Source organism: Peromyscus leucopus, chromosome 3 (genome assembly GCF_004664715.2).
Source record: "Peromyscus leucopus breed LL Stock chromosome 3, UCI_PerLeu_2.1, whole genome shotgun sequence".
NCBI lineage: Eukaryota > Metazoa > Chordata > Mammalia > Rodentia > Cricetidae > Peromyscus > Peromyscus leucopus.
In genome coordinates, this window is record NC_051065.1 from 51,189,853 (window position 1) to 51,216,219 (window position 26,367).

The following is a 26,367-nucleotide window of genomic DNA, read 5'->3' on the forward strand; positions in this document are numbered from 1 at the left end:
GGGATAAGCACTTGAAACAAGTGTGATTACTCCTAATCAGTTCTTTCTACTTACTTACATCTAGCACCCGACATTCTTTACCATGATCATTACTTTTCCTCTTGGGTGGATTTATCACTTATTTATAGATTGATATGCTTTTTGAATAGCTGTATTATTTCTTTAAGAATAATAATATTCATGCAAATTAACCTCAATCTGTAATTTAGAGACAGCCACTTGAAATCACTTATTGAACTTTTATGCAGACATTTCTTTTATATCCACAAACTTCTAAGTCCCAGAATTTACATGCAGGAATTTAGACACCTCTCTCTCTCTCTCTCTCTGTCTCTCTCTGTCTCTCTCTCTCTGTCTCTCTCTGTCTCTCTCTGTCTCTCTCTCTCTCTGTCTCTCTCTCTGTCTCTCTCTCTCACACACACACTCACACAGAGTTTTCTATGACTTCTAAAATTGTACTTTAAAGTATGTGATAAACAGACTTCCCTTTAAATAAATATATATCTGTGCATCCATTTATAATATCTGTCTCATGTTTTCTTGTTAGGATGTGCCATAGTTCACTTAACAAACCTATGTAAATTGTTTACTGACAAATAAATCCCTCTTGGCACCAGGTAGAAATCAACTGGCCAGGCTAAACCATATTATGACTTTACTATCTTGTGCATGGACTCTTGGTATTTATCTATAGCTTCATGGTCTCAGCACATCAGAGGGATATCATATAGGAGGAAGATCACGATGAAGAATGTGGGGATCATATCTCTGCCCCTGCCTCTGCACTATAGAGTTATATGACCTTAAAAATCACTTTATATTTGGAAGTCACAGTTTTATCTATTGGTGAAGTGATGCTTGTAGGCATATAATACTAAGGTCTTGTTTACTGAATTGTAGCTCTTCCATCAAACTGGATCTCTGCTCTTCCTCTCATCACTAACATACTCATGTCAACTTTGTTATCCTGTGCTTCCGCCATGACCAGCACAATGCCAGTAGATTGGGCACTCCGAAGTCATACTTTAGTGATGGGCCAGGCAGTCGTCACATCTGTCTCAAGGGTTTGCTTGTATGGTTTTGTATAAAACAGTGAACCTCATAAATGTCTACCCATTACCCTCTTTAGAATTTGTGTACTTATATACTTATATTTGAAATACTTTAAATCTCTTCCTCTCTCTTATTAGCAATGTTTATTACCATTATATATAAACTAAGTAGCAATCTTGTGTTTGAGAAAGTTCTTTTGACCAATGAAATTGAAGGATGCTCATAGACCAAAAGGAATATATTGATTCACACTGGAGGTGATAAATATTAAGGTTTTTTTTTCCCACTCAACTTAGGCCTAGGATGAAATCACTTTGAAGATGTGACTTAAGACAAATTAAGGAATCTAGGAGGGTGAACAAGATGCTTCAGAGAATTTTGTGCTTCCTGTTTAATTAATACTCACCCTAGACTAACTTGAATGAGTTAGTTCTTTGAGCATGAATTATGTGCCTCATTTCAAGGCACCTTACGGGCAGTGTCAATTACAACATGCCTTGATTGAGTGGTACTTTCAAAGACTCTTGAATAGGATGAGAAATCTCAACCTTGGTCCTTCCTATGTACTCTAGATGCCTAGTTTGTATTTTTAAATGCATTTTTAAAAAATTTCTTTTGAGGTAAGGCCATCATTAACCAGTTTTGACTATTATGGACATATTTACTAGTATTCTGTAGCTCCAACATGTTTCTCATTATTTTTCATTACTTGTGTCTACCTTACTAGACAGAACAAAATGCATGATGTTATTTAATTTTTTGACAAATTAATAGCCAATATTACATAGGAATGTTCCCCAGAGCTTTTTGTTCCTAGTCCAGTATTCTTTCCTGAATTTTGGGTACACTAGGTTTCTAGAAAAGAACTCTTTAAATAATTTTTGTGTCTCAGTAAACAGGATGTATTTATGGTTTGTACATAAACCTTTTCTTTTAACCCACAGGAGATGCAATTGTCCCTAGTCTCTCCAGAACCCTGACTCCTAGTTCTGCTCATTCATTCATTCTCTCTCTCTCTCTCTCTCTCTCTCTCTCTCTCTCTCTCTCTCTCTCTCTCTCTCTCTCTCTCTCCCACTATACCTGACCACTTGGTTCTTGTCTTGCAGTCCCCAGTCTGTCCCAGATCGCCTGAGGATCCGAGTGAACAAAATCAGTTTACAAGACTATGAAGGACTCCACTATGACAAAGAGAAACTCCGGGAAGCCTGTAAGTTACCAGCACCTAAGGGACTTTATGGAATGTGTCTCTTCAGTCTCAGCTCCTCGTGGGTTTTTGATGGGTATATTCATTAGACCTCATGTCCAAAAATGAAATTGGAGGAGGGAAGGGGGAAGTGCAGGTAACATGGGAGCTTCTGGTGAGGCTACATAGGCCACAGAAAATGGGAACAGTGAAGAAAAACAGTGAAACTAGGCATTCAGATACATGTGCCCTTGGGTTAGGTACCTCTCTAGTCTCAACTTTATCTAAAATTAGAAATGCAGAAGGTTGACACAGAAACAGCTAGAAAGTTTTGAGCCACCACAAATCTCTTCTTGAAGTTTGCCTAATAAAATGCTTCCAGCATGTTCTGGATCATGAGCAGTTACCTGGGAAGGTGCATCCGTTCCTTCATCTCCTATGCTGTTGGAGGACGTTACATCAAGGACCATGACCTTGGAATGCTGAGGTGATAGGGCGATTCATCGATTGTGAGGGGGTACTGTTTCTGAAGTTGTAATTTGAGTCAACCTATGAATTATCTGTCAGCGTTTACCTTTCTTTTACATCCTTGAATGCACAGCTAGTTGTTCATTTATGTCACCAAATGGTACTTATGGGCTATTCTTTATATTCTGATCACCATTTTGGATCAGTTTCTACACCCTAACTGATGTTTAGAGTTTATTGAGTAAAATAGATAAGAAATTGCTATTGTGAGTGCTGCAGATATTAAGGTTCTGGGTTCCCTCTTATTTGTGGGGACCAATGGTCAGATGCAATAAAATGGGGTAAGGCATATAATCCTCAAGAATACAGACATGGGTATCTCTGGAAAGAAAGGACTCAGTAGAACTCAGGCTTCATCAAGCCCAGTATTGACTGGCTCACGGTGGCCCTGACTGGAAGCACACAAGAGAGCACTAGTTGAAATGGGGTGGGGTGGGGTGCTGGGGACAAAGGTTGCAAAGCATTCCTGGAGGAGTGGCTTCCAGATTCTGCTTCCTTGACAGTGAGCTGCCACAAGCTTTAGCAAATGGAAGCCCTGAACCCAAGGAGGGTCTTTCTGTTGGGTGTAAGGGTTTCTAGGATCTGCAGAGGGCAGTGAGCAAGGGTCCTTTTCCTGGTGGGTCCTTCACTGAGCCTGCTGGGAAGATCTGTGGGGAGTCTGCCTCGCTTCTCTCAGCTGCTGTCTGCTGCAGCAAGCATCCTCTTCTAGAGACACTAGTACCTTTAGTCTCCTTTAGTCTCCTGCTCTGTCACTGACTCTCATTTTCTTTGGCAGGAAAGTATGAACCACAGGACAGAAGTGGTTCTCTGAACCTCTGCATCTCTTCATTTTGTTAAGAATCCATTATGGATTATGTTTTCTAATATAAATGAGGTATAAGTGACAGACTAGTATGAAGTCCGATTTAAGCCACTGGCAGACAATCGTGCACATGTATGATGAGGTATAGCCACAGCTGAATTAAATAGAAACCGCTCAGAAAGAGCAACGTTACCTGCTTCCCTTTTTCATGATTCCAAACTAATAGCTTCAAATTATTAAAAACAGTCAGAGATAACGCATCTCAAGTAATGTTTTACAGCTTACCATCTACTCTGAAGAAGCTGGCTGGGGGTGGGATACATTTGAAGAGCTTTGAGGCTTATCTGTAACTTCCAATTATCTATTTGATCTTCTCTGGGCCTCTATCTCTCCATTGCTGCTGGAGGTAATTGTGATTTGAGTTTTTCCAGGAAGATGACATTTCCTGGCAAGTGCTTTCTTGACTCATCCTATCTGAAATGATAAAACTTCCATCTGAGCAAACTTCTTAAATTGGGAACAGTAACTTGGCATAAGCACATGACAGATAAATTCAGCAGTATCTTTGGAACCCAAGAGAATGAATAAACTCTTAAAGGGGACCAAAAAGGAAGTATATTAAAGATCTGAGTCTGAAAAAATTGATTGAAAGTAAAAGTTGCTAAGTCAGTCATTCTACTTTTAATAAATGGTGGTGATGCTTACAAGCTGTGGGTGCATAGGGAAGCTTAGCTTTTGAGGTTATGGATTTGCTGACCCTTGCTCTTTTGCCTGGGTTTACCTTGCAGCCGACTACAGAGCCATAGAATGGTTGACAGAGCTCGAACTGAGTATGAATAAAAGCTAGTTCAAGTTCATATGTGATGTGCATGCCAAAACACACATTATCTCAGAAACATTAATTAAATGAAGTTCCCAAAACACGTCTAGATTAAAGGGTCACCACAAATGTATTCTGACCTGCATTCTGGAAGAACAAAGGAACTAAGTCTACCCTGGAGATTCATTTATTGTCAACAAAGTCTCACCTTGAGCAATGGTATCATACTGGGTTTAAAAACATTAGTGCCCTTTCTTGATGACATGATCAAGTGATTTGCCTGGGCAGTGTGGAATGCTTGCCGTCACTATCTAGTTGATTCTTGTTCATGTGTCTGGATGGTTGTTCATATTAGATTACAAACTTTAGTGTTTGTTGTCTAACTAAGCCCTGCACCCACCTGCAACTCAGGGCTCCCTGATAATACAACATGGCAGCCCTTTTATTGTTCTGCTTATTACAACAGAGAGAAATACACCTTCACTGTTTGAGACACATGTCTCCCTTCTGTTAAGCTCCATCTCCCCTGGGGAACTTATTCCTAATATACCAGATAGGGTATATAAATGCTCAACAGTCTCCTTCCCAGCACGTGTTGATAAATATAATTGCTACTTAAAATGCAGTCTCTTCACTGTTTCTGATTTATCAGTTCTCAGGGTAAAGGTGATGGTTTTCAAGAGAGGAAGAGGGAGTGTAAAGGAAAGGTTCCATCAAATCTCTTAAAGTGACAACAGAAAATCACTTTCACCTACTGAGTGAGGTATGCAAATGAGTCACTAATGAAGCACAGATGTAAGTACACAGTCCATGCAATGGAGAAACAGCTTTGACAGTTCCGGTTCTAGCTACAAAAAAGACTTAACTGGACATACAGTTCAATGTACAGAATAATTTGAGTGAGGCCAAAATTTACCTGTCTCCCACCCAAGCTGATTATATTCTACTTTTGATACAAGCTAATGCCACACTTTTTTATTTTGTAAGCAAACACAGCCTTTATTTGTCATTTATCCTGAAAAAAACAAAACAAAACAAAACAAAAAACAAAAAAACACCTTAGGGAAAATGAGACAAGCTTTCTGGGGAGTGCAGACCCCTGACTTGGGGTACTGTGTGTTGTGTAGGGAACTGTTACTTTTGCATGATGACAAGACTGTTACAGACATTGGAGGAAAAGGGGGGGGGTAAAGAAACAAGGTGTCAGGAAAGGGCTGCACTCAAGCCAATCTGAAGGGAATCCCAGAGTTTTGTACTAAAGGGATGTGAAGCAAGGGTGAGGCTCTGTGTGAGAGGGTCTCTTCCCACCATCTGTGGAGTTTCTGTTGGAAACTGCAAAATGGAAAACTGTGACCATGTACCGGGAATAGGACAAAGGTTCAGGGAGTCCACGTATACAAGAGACTGTAGAGTAAGAGTAGCAGGTTTGGGAAAAACACTGACTGAAAGCTACCTTTATGGAAGGAGCCTCACTGGGAGAGAGTCTTATGACCAAGGGGAGCATGGCTGGGCTTGAGTTGGGGAAGCATGAGAATGGCATGTCATGTTTGACATAGCATTGGTGGGACTTGACATGGGAGCACATTAGAGACATGAAAACGTTAGGGAAAGTTACTTCTGTGGAGAGCAAGGCGGAGGACCAGGCTTCCAGAGAAGTTCCTGGAATATAGGGGATATTGTGACTCTTGCAGCTGTTTTTTCCCCCCACTGAGATCTATATGTTCACATCAGGGCTTGTCAGTTCTATTATCTCAAGAGAAAATTGGCAGGGATGTGTGGCGTGATTTCTGCAGGCTGTAAATCTGACCTCTTAGGAGGATCAGAATCTTAAAGTGGCAGGTCCATGTTCTAACATTCATAGCATTTACACACACACACACACACACACACACACACACACACACACACACACAAGAGAGAGAGAGAGAGAGAGAGAGAGAGAGAGAGAGAGAGAGAGAGAGAGAGAGAGAGAGAGAGAGATAGATTCACTCACACAGAGAGGGGCAGATGATACAGGCATGATTTTATAGGAAAGGAAAGTCAAGGAGGAAATGTAGGGGATGACGGATGTCAAACCCTAGTCTCTGACTTTTGAGCTAAGCAGGAGTACAGTAGGATGGGGCGAAGCCTCCTTGTATCAGAGGGTGCTGTAAGGTGTAGGTCTCTGCAGCAGAGGCTGGCATTCAGGTTCTGTATCAGGAAGACATTGTCCATGTAAGTCCATGTAGTATGTTGAACAATAGTCTGAGTAATTTAAAGTATCACGCAGACTACAAGGGACCTACAGATAGACGAATCAAAATGATTGTTTAATTAATATTTACTGGTAGAGGTCAGAAAGTCCATGAAGAGTTTTCGAATTAATTTTGAATTGAATTTATTAAGAGGAAGGGATGGGGTTAATAGAGAGTTAATGACAACAGGTGCCCTGAAGGGTGTGCTTTGGTATTTAAGGTAAGTTAGGAGAGGCAGTGGGAAGGACATCAGAGAGTTAAGATGGGTTTAGTAGAGTCGTTACGGATGTCCCATGGACCAGTGTGGAGTTCCCATCACAAGAATTAAGTCACATACAGGGGATGGTAGAGGGTTGTCCATTAAAAGGACTAAGATAACTCAGTAAGTCTGACTTTGGACTTGTAACATTCTAACTCTCCAAATTCATTGACCTCAGTTAGAGTTCTAACAACACAGGTGCGGCTTCATTTTGCAACTTTTTTATAGTTAGTTTCCCCACTGGCCAAACATTACATTTTGGGCATGTGGTGAGTATTGTCATATGGCCAGCATGGTTAGTAGCTTCTCCTAGAATCAGAAAATGATGTGTCTAGGATAATCAGGTAGGCAAATCTTCAGGAGAGACAGAAATGATTACCATAGCCATGAAAAAAAGAAACTTGGGATCTTGAATTGCTACAACAATTCACAGGAGTCTAAAATACAACTGAAGTCAGTTTGGGTCCAATAAAAACAAAGATAAGAGGAGGGGTAACATTTGTTGTATATCAAATGCACTGTTAAGAAAATTTTAGCTGCACCATTTCAGGATAATTGATGCTATGTGGATGCCTATAATGTATCATGCATGCTTCCTCAGTATATTGGTTCAGACTAATGTTATCAGGACCACACTCCAATTAGAGCATTTAGGCATCTGCACTAATGGAATTTTTGTGGTAAGTGAGTTAAAGGAGAATGCCAGGAATGTTTGTGTTTGAATCTCAGTTGCAACCTTGGCAAAGTAATTGAATTTTCCTGATTATCAAATCTCTCATCTTCAAAATGAGAATGTAATTTGCAGCCTCACAGAGTGCAGGGGCTTAAATGTATAATCGTGTATACAGAGCCCCGGTGCTGAACTTAGCACATCACCATGCTGGGCAAATCTGCAAATGTGGGTGCTGTGAGGTGAGGCTGCTATTAAAGAGCCTCACTGCCAGTCATCACATTACCCATGAGTCTGCAGGGCCATGAAGCAGTGTCAGGGGTTAGTCTGACCTCAGGCAAACTGTACAGCCCACCACCCTCCAACTCACTTTCTCACCTTTGAGAACAGCCTGGAGGACGCTGATATAGTCATCCTATAGCAGTTTGGCTTTAGGACCCCTAGCCTTCCTTATTAAAACCCACAGCTTTGGTTGTCTTAGTAACAGGACTTGTATTTGCACGTGATCTGGGCATCTCTTTCCTATATGCTTTAGATCATTTGACAATTTGGCACCAAATACAGGGCAAACACTATATAGATAAATTATTATAATGAATTTTAAACAGAGTATCGCTAAGAAAAACATCCCTACAAGTTCATACATCAAAAGATCAATCTGGGGAGTTAAATGATGTGAAGTTTTCCCCTGCAAGGGATTGTTTAACTGCTGTGGCTTGGAAATATTTGAGTTCTCTGAACAGGAACCCTCAGATATGGGAGTATAAAGTCACAGAACTTATGGAATGAATATCTATCTATCTATCTATCTATCTATCTATCTATCTATCTATCTATCTATGTGTGTGGGTATGAATTTATTGTAATGACTTACAGGCTGCAGTCCAACAATGGCTAGTTCTGAATGGAAAGTTCAAGAACCTAGTAGCTGCAGAGTCTCACAAGGCAAGGGCAAGCAGGCAAAGAAGAAGGAATCCTTCCTTCTTCCATTGTCCTTATATAGACTTCTGGCAGAAGGCATGGCCAGATTAAAAGTGTGTCTTCCAGCCTCAAGGCCTGGATTAAAGTTGTATGTCTTCCAGCCTCAAGATCTGGATCACAAGTGTGCCCTCCATTTCTGGATTATAGTTCATTCCAGATATAGTCAAGCTGAAGCTGACAGCCAAGAATAGCCATCCTAGGGGCAACCTTATCATGACAAGATGACAGGAAGAAAGTGTAACTCTACTCATTCAAGTTGCGTTTATTACATGTGCCTGAATGGCAGTGTGCTGGGATGGTAAGATGCTTAAGCCCCTGAAGCACGTCAGCACTGTGCTCATATGTGATCATCTGACCAGATAACCATAATTTCTCTTCCATGTCTCTGAGTTCAGTCTCCTAGGTGCTTCACCTGGCATCCCTCTCTGAAATTTTAAATTTTATTTTCAAATTACCATTTAAAGTAACAGGCTTCCTTACAGTGTTTTCAGACAAAGCTCCTTTTGATGGACTCCCCCTGCTACCCATTTCTGTCCCTCATCCCCTTCTCCTGTGCTGTGCCTATACTCTTCAGTCTCTGGTACTCCGCCTTCCACATTCACAGTAGATGTGCTCTGTTGACCTGCCCACGACCTCTTTTCTCAAAGCCCCGCCCCCTCTTTCTACTTTCATGTCCTTTTTCCACATGTCCACATTAATACGCACACATAAAGAATAGAAGTTACCATCTTTATATGAGAAGGAACATGAAGTATTTGTTTTCTTGGGCCTGAGTTACTTTATCAGTTCAGTATTTTCCGATTCCATCAAGTCTCTTGCAAATTTTATGAACTTTTTACTCGAGAATGATTTGAGAATCATAAAGTTGCCAAGACCACAAGTAGTCCTAACTTTCCATTACCACATTTCCCAAAGATTAGTGCTTTATTGTTATTAACTACTATTAACTCTTGGACTTCCTGTTCCAGGGTCCAACCTAGGGTACTGCCTGTACTGAGACTGGCATGTCTACCCAGTCCCCTCTGCAGTGTTATGGTTTCTTAGACCCACTCCCAGTGACCTTGAGGAGACTGGTATGATGTTTGGTGGCATATCCTCTAATCTGGTTTTCCAAGTTGTTTTGCTCAGTTTGAACAGAATAATGAGTTATGGAAAAAGTACCACAGACCCATTATCTTAGGACTCCTCTGGTAACTATGTGGCATCCTGGATGATGGTATTTCTGGTAGCTTTTATTGCTAAACTTGGTGACAAAATGGCTGAGGAAACCACTTAGGCTAGGAGGGCCTGTTTGACTCTTGGGTTCAGAGGTATCAGTCTATGGGTGGCTGACCCACTGCCTTAGGCTCATGCTGGGGCAGTAGATTGTGTCAGAGTGAGGGGGGTCAGAGCCACTTTGTGGAATCCAGAAAGCCAGTGCCGAGAAGAATCCAGAGACAAACATACCTTTCAGAGATATACTAAGGGAAACATTCTTTCAGCCAAGTACATTCAGCTATGAATTCATCAGGTGATTAAACCATACAAAGACAGAGAGAGCCTCATGATGCAGTTACCTCCTAATAGTACTACCAACGGGGGTGTCCAGCTTCAGTGCAGTAACCTTGGTGGATAAGGGCCCTCATATCCGAGCCATAGTATTTGATTTGGCAGCATTTGCCATCACTACTATTTTTATTTAGTATTTCCTCCTTTTATTGAAAATGGATTTTTTTCCCCTCATATACTATATCCTGATTACAGTTTCTTCTCCCTCTACTCCTCCCAGTTATCTCAACCTTCCCTCCCATCTGGGTCCACCTCCTTTCTGTCTCTCATTAGAGAACAAACAGGCTTCTAAGGGATAATAATAAAATATAATATAATAAATACAAGAAAAATGAACACATCAGAATTGGACAAAACATCAAGCAGAAGAAAGAGGACCCAAGAGAAGGCACAAGAAACAGAGACTCACTTGTTCACATGCTCAGCAGCCTGATAAAAAACACTAAACTGGAAGCTATGATATATGCACAAAGAACCTGATACAGACTGGCACAGGCCCTGTGCATGCTACCTTAGTCTCTGTGAGTTCATATGAGCTTTGCTCGTGTTGACTTAGAGAGCCTGGTTTCCTTGGTGTTCTCCATCCCCTTGGCTCTTACACTCTTTCTGCCTCCTCTTCTGCAGGGTTTCCTGAGCCCTAAGGGGGATTTGATGGAAACATCCTCACTTTGTGAGTAATGTCTGGTTGTGGGTCTCTGTATTTGTTCCCATCTGCTGCAGGAGGAAGTTTTTCTGATGATCGCTGAGCAAGATGCTGATCTATGATACAGTTTAGCAGAATGTTATTAGCCATTTTATTGCCACTTTCTTTTTCTTTCTTTCTTTCTTTTTTTTTTCTTTCTTTTTTTTTTTTTGGAATAGTAGTATCTAGTTTGACCCTAGGTCTCTGAGCTATCTGGTCTCAGGTTCTTGGTTACCCAATCAGTTGCTCCCATCTCCTGGAGTGAGCCTTAAGTCAAATCAGATAAGGGAGTCACTAAGTCTAAGCCACATGTAAAAGGGGAGAAAAAAGGAGAGATGGATTCCTGGAGTGTTCATTGTTTCAACTTGCCATATTTGACTGTGGTTGAATTCAGTACGCTAAACCAGCAGAGTAAGTCAGTCTTCATGCATTTATGCTTTCGACTACTTCATACTTGCATCAGCTGTGTCCCACCTAAGGTCCTGGGCTTTGACAGATAAGACTAAGACATCTCACAGGATGGTACAAGCCATTCAGTGTGATGGGGGATTTGCAGTTCAGAGGGCACATCCAGAGAGGTTCTGTGTTCTTGTGTTCCAGAATGAGTAATTGAAGAGAGACACATAATTGAGGCAGAGGCAGAGGCAGAGACAGTTTTTCAGGAGGTAGCACACTGCTAAGAGGTAGGAAGCAGGTTGAAGCAGAGCGGCCACCTCAGTGCTCTCACCATACCACACAGTCCAGGCTTTCTGGCTTATGTTTGTAGCGCTGGCTTTTCATGGCATACTCTCTCTATAATGAGTAGCTCTGCATACAGTTCATGTATCTTGTATCTCATTAGCATCTTAAATTTCCACCAAGGGTGTACATTTTAATATTATAATGAGACATAAGTTACTCTCTGGAGTACCAGAGGCACCAACTGGCTTAAGTCCCTCAGCCTGGGCATTTCCTGTTTTTTCTTTCCCAACCTTTTTTCCTATGCTAGTTTCATAAGGCTGTCAAGGCATCATTCTCTGACCTACCCTCCAGTATCTCTATTGAGTTCTGACTGTAAGCAAACATTGTTTGAAAAAGGAAACAAAACAAAACAGAAATATTCTGGGAATTGCTTTTCTTTTTCTGTCTGTTTTAAGGAGTGGGTGAGCTATGGAGACACTAAGTACCTATTTCCTGTCAAGCATCCTATAAATAATGAATGAAAGAGATAAACTATATTAGTACAAGAATGAGAAAAGCAACTCTCACTTCAAGCCATGCGATTATGGTAATGACTGATCTTTAGACTTCAGTTTCAATATCACCTGAATGAGTGATTGAGTATTTCTCATACAGAATATAATACAATCAAAGTCTAGAAATTGCATTAGACTTGAAAGTTTTTCCTCTGAGGTATTTTCTTGGTATATTTTCAAAGCTCCATAGAATATGAGCATTAACAAATTGTATAAGACTATTCTGTTTCAAGATTTTTAAAAAAGATATGTGGTTTTTTTTTCTATCAACAGCTTTATCTAAATTTAGTTTCCCCCCCTCACTTAACACGATGACAATAGATCTGGTCAGTGGAGATTAGCTCTCATTTGATGAGGTAGGCATTCAATTTGAAATCTGTCAGAGAGTTAAGCGACTCCAGCGTTGGCTATGAGTTGTCGTCCATGCCTTCCCATGGCCGCCATTTCCCTAGAGGTCTGTGCTCAGTTTCCTTCACTGCCATCCTTTATCTTTGACTGTACATTATATTTATTATTCGAGTTTAAAGTGAAATGTTGATATGAATACTCTAGTTTAAGGCATATTGTGCTATTGCTTTGATCTAGGAAATAACTTTTCTTTCCCTCACATATCATGGCATTTAACTCTCATCTTTCCTGGATGTTAGGTAGGCTCCTTAACCCCATCTCACATGGAAAATATGATGTGTAGAAATCTTAAGGGAATTGTGGAGGAGGCCAACTATCTGAATATCCTTCTAATCACTGTGCTTTCTGTGTCTTCCATATGGTGTTTTTTGATTTTCTTATAAAAAAAATTTATAGAATAAGTTAAGATTTGCATGCTCAGGGCCCATGAGACTTTACAAAGTCCTTTTCACATTCAACTGATTTTATCTTAGTTTACTGTCCTCTGGTTTGTTGAAAACAATCCAAGTTTTACATCTTCAGCTCCAAATAAATCGCCCATTCATGCATTTAACTTACATTTATTGACTGCTTTTCATTCTTCAGCACTATATCAAGCAATGGCAGAGTTACTAAAAGTGCTCACCATTCTAGAGGGGGAATAAATAATATGGCTCAGCAGACTGTACTATAAGGAAAGGAAAGCAGAGCAGTGATAGACCTCCTTTCCACAAGGCGATCAATCAAAACGAGACTTTCTGAGAAGCTGGCATTTCAGCAGAGTACCTATCCACAAAGAGAATGCAGATTCTTGAGGTGAGAGTATCCCCAGGCAGAAGGAATGAGATGTGGAAAAGGTTAGAGGTGTAAATATTCTTGGTATGTTTAATGAACAGCAAAGAAGTCTATATGGCCGTAACGAGGTAGGTAGAGAGTGATTTTAGATTTGTAAGAAAGGGCTTGTAATAGAATGGGAGAGAAAGTGTCGGTATTGTTTGGAACATGGCCGACCATCAGGTTTCAAGAGTGGCCATAGGGACACATACAAAGAGAAGAGAAAAGTGTGAGTAATCAGGCATTCAGCTAACAGAGTGGAAGGGAAACACTGGGAATCTGGACATACTTTGGAAGCAGTGATGGTAGACTGTAATAAACTAGCTCTGCTAAGAATGAGCAGTGGTTGAAGATTGCCCCTGAGGACTTGTGAGGAGAAATGAAGAGGAACTAGCAAACAGCAGCCAATGAGCCAGAAAGTCAGCAGGCACTTGCTCTTTAAAAGTCAAGAGAAGAAAAAATTCTCATACAGAAGGTAGCTACGAATTCCCCCTAGGAGGCTGAAAAAGATGCATGCTAATAACTGATAATTGGATTTAGGTGGAGGGTGGATTGAAGCTACTTCACCTGGAGTTGTAAGTTGATAAAGGTGAAGGTGAGCAAGCACACTCATACGGAAATGGCAGTAAAGAAGGCTTCAACCTTGATTGCGTTTCCCTCCCTCCCTCCCTCCCTCCCTCCCTCCCTCCCTGCCTCTCTCTCTCCCTCTTCCCCCTTTCTTGTTTGTAATTATCTGACTGTGACAGGGAGGAGAACAAATGACCAGCATCTAGAATGGAAAACAAACGGAGGAATTTTCTCTACTTGGTTAGATAGTGCACCAGCCAAGCACGCTGACGGGCCCACCACGAAGAAGAACAAACTGCAGGAGTCATAGGGTTAGCTGCTGGGGCAGTGCCTTTGGGTGAGGGACGAAATGGACCTATGGGCAATAATGGTGTGGGGAGGGCTGGAGCAGGCCCTCCAGAGAGGAATGAAGAATGTATTCTAGTGGATTCGTAGATTCCATACTAGGGATAAGTTCTGTTCAGATTAATTTAATATTTTCAATAAAATACAAAGTTTTGCTGACAGATACAGTAATGGGGGCAGGGGGGGTAGGAATCACTGTTCTGAAAGCGATAGGAAAGTTTGAAATAACCCATCCGACAGCTGAGGCAAGCTGGATGCAAATAGAATTGCTGTGCACCACTTTAGAAATGGATAGTTCAATTAACTGTCCAAAAGCGCCTGGAGCCTTATTCTATTAGCGGTTAGCAATGTAAAGTCCCAGACAAGACAACTGGTCCTAAACTGCTGCTAATGGTATTTGGTCCATCCTGCATTATTAATTAGAACGTAGCCTTTGGAAATACGAGAAATCCTGGTAGTACACTCCTAAGCCCCATTCACACCAATCTCTCCCTTTCTACTGGCTTAATCTTGTATGACATTCTCACAAGAGAATGGTTGACTTTTCCTGCTTAATACCAGTGTAGTGTAGTTACTTGTTAGAGACACTATGACCAAGGCAACTTATAGAAGAAAGAATTTATGGGGGGGGTGCTTATAGTTTCAGAGGCTTAGTATCTCTGACCATCATGGCAGGGAACATAGCAGCAGCAGCAGGCCTGGTATGGGAGCAGTAGTCCAGAGTTCAATTTGTAGTTCATACTCAGCTTCCTTCTGAATACATTTGTGCACATTTAAAAATGTGCTATTTTAAGAGACGTGGGGGGGTGTCACTATTTTTGTTCGTAGATTGGGGCTCCCTGGGAAATGCAGTCTGACAGAGTTTTGTATACAGAAAGTTAACTGGGTTAATGGTGTATTACCAAGAGGAAGCCACAGATGTCCAGGGCAAGGACCACATATTGGGTAGGGTGGGAAGCTGAGATATGATGGAGTAGTGGCAGAGGACTCCCATAGTGACCTTTGAATATGGAGCAGCCTGTAGACTTACCTCACAGGAGACCAGAGTCACTGCATACTGAGTAGGCTCCTGTGTGGAGGGGACAAACCTTTATTAAAGCAACTTCCTTCCTGGAGGGAGACTCAGACATGAGCTATACCTAGAATTCCAGAGGCTCATGGGGCTGATCTGAGTGGGACACTTCATGTCTAGAAACACTGTGCTGGCTGTCAGAGCAAGCTTGAAGTAATATATGAAGGAACTATTCACATAGCAGAATCCTTGAGTCTGTTCATCATTTATCAACTAGATAAAGTAAATATATCTAGAATTGTTCTGTATCCTGGGGTTCAGCTTACCTGAGAACTGGTGCCTAGATTTGCTCTGTTTTTAGATTTTTAAATTAGCTTTATTTATTTGTGGGTGAGTGGGCAGAGTTGGCATATGTGCCGTGGTGAGCATGTGAAGGTCAGAGAACGACTTGCAGGAGTAGGTTCTCTTTTCCTCCTGGAGGCTCAAGGGATGGAACTCAGGCTTGGAGACGGCTATGCATCTACCCATTCAACCTTCCCTCGGCCAACTCTGTGTGTTTTTAATCTCACCTCCTTCCCACCTAGGAAAACAAGACTAGCAGTTACTTTCTTAAGAATCCAAATTAGCCAAATAAAATAGAATATAAGTGAATGCTGACCTTTCCTTGGATGTTGCTTTTGGCATAAACTTTTGCCAAACCCAACATTCATTATTCGCAATTTGAGGAATTACAACCTAAATTCAAGGCAGCCTAAATTCCAGCTGTGATGTCTACTCTCACACCGTAGTCAGCAGATACAACTTCAGTCAGAGTTTACTTCTCACCACTATGGGTATTTCATCTGGAGGCATCAAGTTAATCGGTAGTGACATTGAATTGAACAGAGCCAGGGACAGAAATGTATGTGATGCTCTGAAAAGAAACTCTTTGCAGATTGACTCAGAACCACAAATTGGTGTGCCAGTTATGTGGCTCAAGCCCCAGGCCCATCACAGTTCACAGTGGAAGGAAACACTCTTTCTTAGCATCTGATGTTTCCAGCCATTCTCCTACAGTCTCCCGAGAGCAGAATGAGAGGCCTCTGTAGGGTGTCAGCTGCCCTGTCCCACATCTCAACACAGCTCTTTGTTCATAATTTGTTTACTCTTTTTGCTTCCAAAAAGAGACTTGAGGCCTTGTCATTAATTTTCCACACGTGTCCCATCAGTTCAGAAATTCAGAACTACATGACTGAGTCTCCAGCATCTACTTAGTGGTGGTGACCTTGGCTGTCCCCACACAGGGTAATTGATGAGAAGATGCTGAAATTGTGAGAATGATTTGGACCAGTGTGTCTGTGATCATCATCATTTTATGCATTTAAATTTTGGATACAGTTATGAATCATTGTTTTAGGAACTTCATCTGGAGTTTCACATTTGTTTGCCTGACTTCAGCTCTGGCCTAATTATTTCCATGTCACGGTTAAGTATTTGTTGTCTCCTTCCCAAAACACTGAGGGCTGGCAGTACAGTGTCAGTAATGGTTGTTCCATAGATCTAAGAATTTTGCAAATACAATTTTTTGATGGAGTACTTAGGAGGAAAACAACAACAAACAAACAAAAATAACTTATACCGTATTTAAGTGCCCATTGTCCAGGTTATTATGGACCAGACAAAGGCTTTTTTTTTTTTTTTTTTTTTTACCAGATTTAACACTGGATGTCTTGCTTTCTTTTCTGTCGCTGTGATAAAACACCCCAACAAAAATGTCTTCTGGAGAAAGGGCTCATTTTAGCGCACAGGTCCTAGTTATGGTCCATCATTCAATCACAGCAACAGCAATTTGAAGTCACATCCACGGTCAAGAGTAGGGAGAGTGAGTGGATGCGCGTTTGTGCTCGGCTTGCTTTCTCTCCTTTATAGAGTGGTGAAATCATGCTTAGGAAATGGTGGCACCCACAGTGAGCAGCCCTTCCCACTTGAGTTAAATTAATCAAGATAATACCCCACTGACACACCCAGTGGCCCTTCTTCCAGGTGATTTTAGATTCTGACAACGCCATCATACTGGATGTGAACTCCAAGGGATTACTGATCATTTTATTGAACTATAATTTTCATTATGGTGGTAGGAATTCTTATTGATATAGAAGTCAATAAACCAAAAGTAGTAGTTTTGCGTTATGATGGTAGGCTTTCATATTAAATTTGAAAATGCTACTTCATAACATTATTCAACCTGAACTCTTGGTCTTTAATGTGTAAGAGAAGAAAGAGGCATTTGAGATTCATTGCTTTTAGTCTTTCCAAATTGCCACTGGCAATATAGAAACCACATTTATCAGAAACAGGAGGGAAAATGAGAGCAAATGTAAATAGTGCTCATCACTGGGCTTCTATTTGAATCTGCTCATCTTTGTCCAGGTAATAAGCTGAGGCTTATTACTTCCTTACATCCATTTTTCCATGTATCTTGTGCAGTGTGACAATGATTTGGAAAGTGGAAAATTAAAGCATTTCTTGGTGGCTAGGACCAGAGATGTTGCAGTGTGAACTGTAGGTTAAGAGGTGTTCAGGGAAGGCGAGGGCTCTCCTCCTCCTTCACCCCACTCTGACCTTGGCTCTACAGCCATCAGAATACTTATTTCCCCATTTCTGTCTATAATTGAAGAGCTGTATGCTGATGTTTGGGGTATTATCAAACTGCCTTATACGTGGTCTTGCAGTCCACCGTCATTCATGTCTACTTGACTTTATGTAATTCTCCTGCACCGTTTTCCCTCCGATGCCTGTGGTACCCTCCTGCACCTTCTTCAGCACAGCTGGAGCTTGAAGCAGATGTCCTCTGAACTCTTATTTCTGAGTTCCTGAGTGACCTTTGCTCCCCTATTTCTCACCACTCCAATTGGTCATGGAGACATTGTCAGGTTTCAATCTCCCTCTCTTATTTTCCTCCTTCTGTGTGTTTTGCTGTTCCCTCACCCCAGACATCACCCTTACTCATGGCAATTGTGGCAGTCATTTTCTAACTTACCCTGGGGTACTCATCTTGTGCCATAAAATTGCCTTTTGTGTTGCTGGCAATGATTTTTGTAAAATTTTGTCAAAGGCAAAGATGGGGAACGTTTTGAAGCCCTGGGGTAAGCTAGTAGAGAAGCATGCAGGATGTTGGTGGGAAGTTGGTCAGTGTGATAGTCCATCTATGTTTACTGATGTGGTGGTTTGAATAGGTATAGCTCCTAGAGACTCGTGTATTTGAATGCTTGGCCCATAGGGAATGGCCCTATTATGGGGTGTGGCTATGTTGAAGTAGGTGTGGCTTTGTTGAAGGAAATGTATCACTGTGGAGGAGGACTTTGGGGTCTTGTGAACTCAAATCTGGTCAGTGTAACACGGTTGCTTCTGCTGCCTGTGGATCAAGATGTAGAACTCTCATCTCCTTCTCCAGCACCATGTTTGCCTGGATGCTGCCATGATGATAACGGACTAAACCTTTGAAACTGTAAGCCATCCCCACTGAAATGTTTTCCTTTATAAGTGTTGCCATAGTCATGGTGTCTCTTCACAGCAATGGAAACCCTGACTAAGACACTGGTTGTATCTTATTGCTGGTAATGGAAGTTCTTCCTACTAGTAGATTACGAAGTAAGAGCTCTCTCTTTCATGCTGGTCACATCTCAATGGTGTTCAGGACCATTCAGATTTCCCTTCTCCTTTTTTAATTGCTAGGTTATAAAACTGGTAAGAAAGGCTCACATTTCAGTGTGCCAGGAAAAGAAATTACCATTGTAAGTTTGCTTATGTAAATGCTCTACAGAATAAGAGTTCAGAGGACACTGGCTAAAGCTTAGTCAACCTGGGAACATTAAAGTTGGCATCGTCGGCGTAGATCTGAAACTTTCATCTCCTGTTAAAAACCTGTTGGCATCCACTCATCCTTGTTTGTTTACTTCTGGTATTTGTTTTTTTATAGGTGTGTGTGTGTCTCTGTGTGTGTGTGTGTGTGTGTGTGTGTATGCATTGTGTGTGAATATATGTGTATATGCATTGTGTGTGTGTGTGTGTGTGTGTGTGTGTGTGTGTGTGTGTGTGCCACAACATGTATATGTAGGTTGGAGGACACCTTTAAGAGTCAGTACTCTTTCACCATGTTGGTCTTGAGGATCCAACTCAGGCCACTAGACTTATAGTGACAAGCTTTTTCCTGATGAGTCATCTTACCAACCCTGTTTGTTTTCTGAGACAGATTTCTTGCTATGTAGAGCAGGCTTGCCTAGAACTTAGATGTATAGCCCATGCTGGCCTTGTGCTTGGCCTCCTACCTCAGTCTCCCTATTTTTTTTTTTTTTTTTAGAACAAAGTCTTGGCTTCATAGTGTAAAATAATGTGCTGGATAGTTTTGTGTCAACTTGACACAAGCTAAAGTCATCTGAGGGGAGTGAACTTTAATTAAGAAAGTGCCTGAATAAGGTCTGGCTGTAGGCAAGCCTATGGAGCATTTTCCTAATTAGTGACTGATCAGGGAGGGCCCTGCCCATGGTGGGTGGTGCCATCCTTTGGCTGGTGGCCTTGGGTTCTATAAGAAAGCAGGCTGAGTAAGCCATAGAGAGCAAACCAGTAAGCAGCTCCCCTCCATGGCCTCTGTAACCGCTCCTGCCTCCAGGTTCCTGCCCTGCCTGAGTTCCTGTCCTGACTTCCTTCAGTGATGAACAGTCATGTGGAAGTGTAAGCCTAATAAGCCCTTTCCTCCCCAGCTTGCTTTTTGGTCATGGTGTTTCATCACAGCAAACGTAACCCTAACTAAGGCAAACAGTGAAGTCTTCGAGCTCATCTCTCACTCTAGTTGTCTGTGCAGGCTGACCTTCCTAATTCCTGACCGTGAGCTGTTTCCCAGGCATTGCTGTCCCATGGTACGGGGATGGCCCAGGACTACCATTTCCTTTGTCTAAAATTCTTCCACTTACTGAAATCTCAAGTTTGTCACTAGAGGGAGCATTTGCTGTGAAAGTCTGTCTAGTCCTGGGTAATGTGTAGCTTCTCAGAATACTCACTCTAATATTTGTCCGTAGGAATTCCCATCATAAAGCTGTCAATAGTAGGACGTTTTATATACAAAGCTCTTCCCAAGGTCCACTGACCCCTTCAAGGCAGGTAGTGTACCTTACTCAATATGAGAAGCCAAACTCCTGGCTTCTATTTCAGTTGCCTCCGGTGTCAGAAAGTGCTTTAAGCCTGTTTTCTGAAGTGATTCACTGAATGATTTAGAGGCCTGAAAATACTTCTGCATAGTCCCTTGTATATAGAATGTGGCTGCCAAATTAAAAGAAAAGGAAATCCAGAAGTTGCTACTAAAAATTACAAATGCCAAAAGAATTTAGGGAGATTTAAAAATGCAAGGTTCATGTTCCCAGAGATACTTTCTCAGGTAGAATGCTATTGTGATAAAAAGCAGAATTCAGTATAACTTGAAACCTAGATTTGTGGAGAGCTAGCTACTTTCCAGAAAACATACCTTAAAAAACTTACCCTCTAACAAAGTCCAACGAAAAACTACAAAGCTTGCTGTTATCTTGTGACTGACATCTTAAATTAACTATAGGCAGGTCCTGCTTTAGCTTAAACTACAGAATTCAAATTTTAATCGTAAGACGCAGAGGTTGTGAAATCTTCCGCAGACCCCAGATGTAGCAGGACAAGGCAAAGCACACTGTTCATAGGGTGCCTGGATCCCTTTTGTATGTTAATCTGCTTATTAGTGGTCCTTGCTAGTTCCAGGTAAGCAATGGGCTGCTAATGATGTCAGGTTGCAGTAAATGTATCCATGGCTCAAGGTTGGGGAAAACTGAAATACCGCCAATTGATTCTGTCTCATTATTATCAGATGTCAGGTAAGAATCCAGTCCCTGGAGACCTTGGCACATTTCAAGCTAATGAGATAAAGTGGAGAGATTCCGCATATCTCCTTCTGTCCTCTCTCAGGCTTTTCTGCCCTGCCTCCATCCTTGCCTTTCTTTCTGGGCTTCTGTCTTCAGTCCCTAATTCCTCTCAGCCCCACTTTGACTTCTTGAGTAAGTGACTGAGTCAGAAGGGAACATACACTTATCAGTCTGTTATCTGTTATCAGCAAAGTACCTGCCCACAGCAAACTCAGAGCATTTCCCATGCTTAAAAAGTTAGGAGAGCTTTTCAAAGCAAATTTAAGTTTATACAAAATTTGAGTGGAGAGTAGAGAGTTTTTTTTTTATGCCCCCTCCTTTATACCTACTCCTCCTCAAACCCCTACCCCTACCCCTGTTACTAACATCTACCTGTGTGGTACCCCAGGAACTGCTCTTGTGCCCCACGTGTTTCTATGAGTGTATCATGGCATGAGTCCACTACCCTACTGTCCCATGCAGTGTGTCTGTTACTCTAAAAGTATGCTTGGCTGTACCAGGTTTGTCTTTCTTCACCTCAGCATATGTCTACCACTAGACACCCCACACCATCATCTTTTAAATTGTCCTATAATTTATTCTTTGATCACTTTGTACATGTACATATAGCATATTCTGGTCACATTCCTCTCCCACCTTCCCTTATCTTCCACTCATTCAATCCCCTACCCCTTTCTCCAATCAAGACCTCCACACTTACATGTTTTTGTTTTGTCTTTTATTTTTACTTTGTGACCTATTTGGACATGTAGGCATGGATGTGGAGCCATTCATTGGAGAACTGGTAAATCAGCAGTGGCTACATCACTGGCTCCCTCTCCTCCAGCAGCGCCTAACACCACTAGCTCTTCTGGGCAGGGCTTGTCTGGGCCTCATCAGCCCTTTCCACATCTATGACAGAATGTTTAAGAGTTTAGTCTTGCTGGAGGGATGGCTCAGAGGTTAGGAGCACTGGCTTCTCTTCCAGAGGACCAGGGTTCAATTCCCAGCAACCACATGGCAGCTCACAACTGTCTGTAACTCCAGTTCCAGGGATCAGACACCTTCACACCAATGCACATAAAATAAAAGTTAAATAAATTATATAAAAAAGAGTTTAGCCGGGCGGTGGTGGCGCACGCCTTTAATCCCAGCACTCGGAGGCAGAGGCAGGTGGATCTCTGTGAGTTCGAGGCCAGCCTGGGCTACCAAGTGAGTTTCAGGAAAGGCGCAAAGCTACACAGAGAAACCCTGTCTTGAAAAACCAAAAAAAAAAAAAAAAAGAGTTTAGTCTTGACTTTATACAAGCAGTCATAGTTCATGAGTTTATGAGTTCATGAGTGCCATGGGCAGATTGTGCCCATAATTCAATATTTCATAACTATCATCCTCATTATCCATCTCTTTTGCCTCTATAATTTTACTGATTAATAAGATATTATATAGTTGGAACCATATAGTAGGCAGTCTTTCAGATTTATGTCTGTCACTTAGCAGCATGTATTTAAAATTCTAATATGGCTTTAATTTCTTCAGAGCTCATTTCTTTTTATTACTTGGTTATTCCATTGTGTAGACATACAGCTATTGGTTTATCTATTTGCCTACTGGAGAACACCATGGTTGCATCCACATTTTGGAAATTATTTTTTAAGTGATGCTATAAACATTCATGTGTACATTTTGTATAGACAGAATTTTCAGCTTATTTCATTGCAAAGGAATGGTATTGGAATGCATGCTAAGACTATATTTAACTTTGTATGATAAAATGTATGAAATATGGTAAAGGTCCTCAATGGGGGCTGGGGCCTCATGAACCTCACCCCCAGCCATGGAATGTTGGAGAGCTCAGTCTTGTGTAGGTAGTGATAGCTGCTGTGTGTTCATTATTTCAAGGCCATGACATATCTAAAAGGCAACATTTCATAGTATTCAGCTGCATCCTCAGATTCTTGCAGTCTTTCCACTTCCTTTTCCTTGCTGGTCCGTGGTCCTTTTGGAGGGATGCTGTCTTAGTTTGAGTTTCTATTGCTGTGAAGAGATACTATGACCATGGCAACTCTTATAAAGGAAAAACACTTAATTGGGTGACTTACAGTTTTGGAGGTTTAGTCCATGATCATCATGGTGTGACATGGTGGTGTACAGGCAGCAGGAGCTGAGAGTCCTTACATCTTGACTCACAGGCAACAGGAAGTGGTCTGTCCCATTGGGCGTGGCTTGAGCATCTATGAGACCTCAAAGCCGGCCCTCACAGTGGCACACTTCCTCAAACAAGGCCACACCTACTTCAACAAGGCCACACCTCCTAATAATGCCACTCCCTTTGGGGGTCAGCTTCTTTCAAACCATCACGGAGGATTTAGATGCTCTGTTTATTGATGAATGCCCAATGGTCACTTATTCTCAGCATCTTGACCGGTTACAAGTTTCTGCATCAACTGTTACTCAGTCCACTAACTGGTAGATGAATGCATAATGAAAACATGGTTCATATGCAGTGACATTCTATGCAACACTAAAGAAAAAATATGAAATCTTCAAGAAAATGGATAGAACTGGAAAATATCCCACTGAGGAGGCCATCTGAGATCAGAAAGACAAAGACTGTATGTTTTCTCTCCTATAAAGATCCTAGCTTCAAATTTATGTTTACTGTGTCTAAGTTGGAGTGAATATCTGTAGAGCCCAGGAAGCAAGAAAGGAATCATTTTGAAGTTGTTGTTATTATTGAATTTTAAGAAATCTATGCTTTGAGGGTGCTAGTCCTTTGTCAGGTGTATGCTTTGCAAAGACTTGTTCCCAGTCTATGCCTTGTCTTTTCATTTTCCTAATAGTGTCTTCACAGCACTGTTCTCATATTGGTGGAGTTATATTTTCTTTCATGTACCACAATTTTGGTATCATTGCCAGTTCAAGCTTACCTAGCTTTTCCTCTGTGTTAATTTCTAATTTCAAAGGGATGGTTTTTTCTTTGTTGCTGCTGCATATTAGTTGTTAAAAACATAGGAAATACTTGACACAAACCCTGTTGTTTACCAGTAAGTCTAAGATTGGATCCTTAAGGAAATGTCAAGTTTTATAAAATGTCTACATTGTGCTCACAGGAAGCACCTTGATTCTGTGTTTAGTATCTGTATTTTGATAGTTTACTCTATTGTTCAGTGTTTCCTAGTTCATGACCTTTTATCTCCATGATTATATTTATTAGGCTCTTTAGAAACTGGTCTTAGTTTTACTTCCCGTTGCCTTGACAAAATAACCCTGAGAAAAAGTTTTAGTTTAGTTTAGCTTGCAATCCCAGGTTCCAGTCAGTCATTGTGGGGACATCACACTAGCAGGAACTTCAGACAGCCAGTCAGGTCACATACTCAGTCAGGAGCAGAGAGAGAATGAATGCATGAATGCTCACACTCAGCTTGATTTCTCCTTTCACACAGTCCAGGGCTCAGCTGCTCACATTTACACTGAGTCTTCCTACTCCAATTAGCATATGTGCCACCGTCCCTCCCAGACAGACCTTCAGACGAACCTGATCTAGACAGTGTGTCATTGAGCCTCTCCTCCCAGGTGATTCTAGATCATGTCACGTTGACAATCACAATCACCTATCACGGTGACAACTGTTTGAAAAGCCTGGGCGACCTCTGCAGTCTTTATCTGTGTCACTTTGCAGTATGGTAACTGCGAGCCCTGTGCAGTTTCTGAGAAGCTTTTCCCTAAGGAGTCACATGTTCTTCCCAGGATCTTTTTGAAGACAGTTGCTTGTTCTCTGAATAAATAAATGGCCCCAGTAAGCTGCAATTTCATCCTACAGGCGGTATACCATAATAGCAGAAGTGTTAGATTAGTCAATCCTGTTTTTATTTCAAACATTATAATACCTTTACTTCCACACTGATACCTTGTTGAACATATTGCAGTACCTTGCAGAGAATGAATTAATTGCCATGGGTTTCCTCCATTTTATTAATCCCATTATCAGTTTCATGTAGGCTGGATATCAGAGGCAGCTCTTTCTTGCTCTGTTCCCAAAAACCATTGCTTAGATGGCAGGGCTGCCAGCTGCGGATCCCTCTTGTTCTTATCAATTTGGTACATTATTTTATTTCCTTTAGATGAACTTTGGTGAAGCCCATTATCTGTTATCAAAGATCTCACATATGGTCTGCTGAAATTTTCTTGGAATATTTATCAGTGGCCAGTATATGCTGATAACAGAATTAGGAGAAAAGTGTGGTGACTCTAGTAAGTCTGAAAGGAGAATATAGGATGGATTTGCTATCTGTAAGTGCTTTGCAGGCACTACTTAATCTTCATGGTAATGTGGAGGTGGACATCATGATCTCATTCATTATATTAGGCTGTCAGGCTTTGCAAAAGAATGGAGGGCAAGCTAAGTTCACTGGGTCTATAATTATTATTGTTTTCTTAATATTTGCCAATGATAATTCAGCATCAAAATGGTATGTGAGACCTATCATAGCACCACTATCAAACGGAGGATAGCAGCTATAAACAAATGTTTAATAAACATTCATTTAAAAAACTCTCAGGGAAACACTTTAAATATCTTGCCTATCTGAAGTATTGTACTTTCCAAACCTCAAGGGAGAGTGTGGGATTTGATTCCTGTTTAGAGTCTGTTAACTTTCAATCAGCTTTTCAGTTCCATGTTAGAAATTCAGATGTAAGGATTGTAATAGCAAACCAACTCATGTGAATGTCCATCACAAATTTGATTCAAGTCCGCTGTACTCTTCCTGTGTCTGTGGCCTTCAAAATCGTTGGCAACTGCTTGCAATTTATAGTTGTATTTCTTTATAAAGTCAACTACATTCATTCACTTAAGTTCCATGAACACTAGAGAACCTTCTAGAGAGGGTTATCTAGTCCTAGCAAGCTTCATTCATGGCCGGTAAGCCACTTCAAAGGTGGTCTGTTGGAAATCAGAAATCAAGTTTTCCCAGCTCTGAAAGGGGCCCTACATGTGCTGTGTATGTTCCTGCAGAAACATGTGGCTTTACTCATAGCTTTTGCACCCCCCGGTCCTGCTCTTCTGTATAGCCTTGGAATTGTTGCATTTGGCCCTGCATAGTCACAGCTTTCCCTGTGAAGCTTGCTGGATGACAGATCAGGCTATCGTTGGCCACTCTGTCCCACATTTCTGCTTTCACTCTCCTGAGCTCAGTATTGAAGTTGATGAGATTCTGTCTTTCAAAGCACGCCGTACTTATATATTATTTCTGTACCTATACCTTGTTGAACATACAGCTTCAGCAAGTGAGTGGCTAGGAATAAAAGGCATATGGTATGGGCACTGC

General features: G+C 41.3%; 1 protein-coding gene across 10 annotated transcripts in view; it reads left to right on the forward strand.

The window, feature by feature from the left end:
* The window catches only part of Dgki (diacylglycerol kinase iota), a 471,870-nt gene that overhangs the window by 326,691 nt on the left and 118,812 nt on the right, over positions 1 to 26,367 (forward strand). For all 10 annotated transcript variants that reach the window (XM_028866082.2, XM_028866077.2, XM_037203652.1 and 7 more), the window contains one exon: positions 2,160 to 2,260. In XM_028866082.2, coding sequence (XP_028721915.1) covers positions 2,160 to 2,260 — 101 coding nt within the window. The remainder of the gene's footprint in view (positions 1 to 2,159; positions 2,261 to 26,367) is intronic.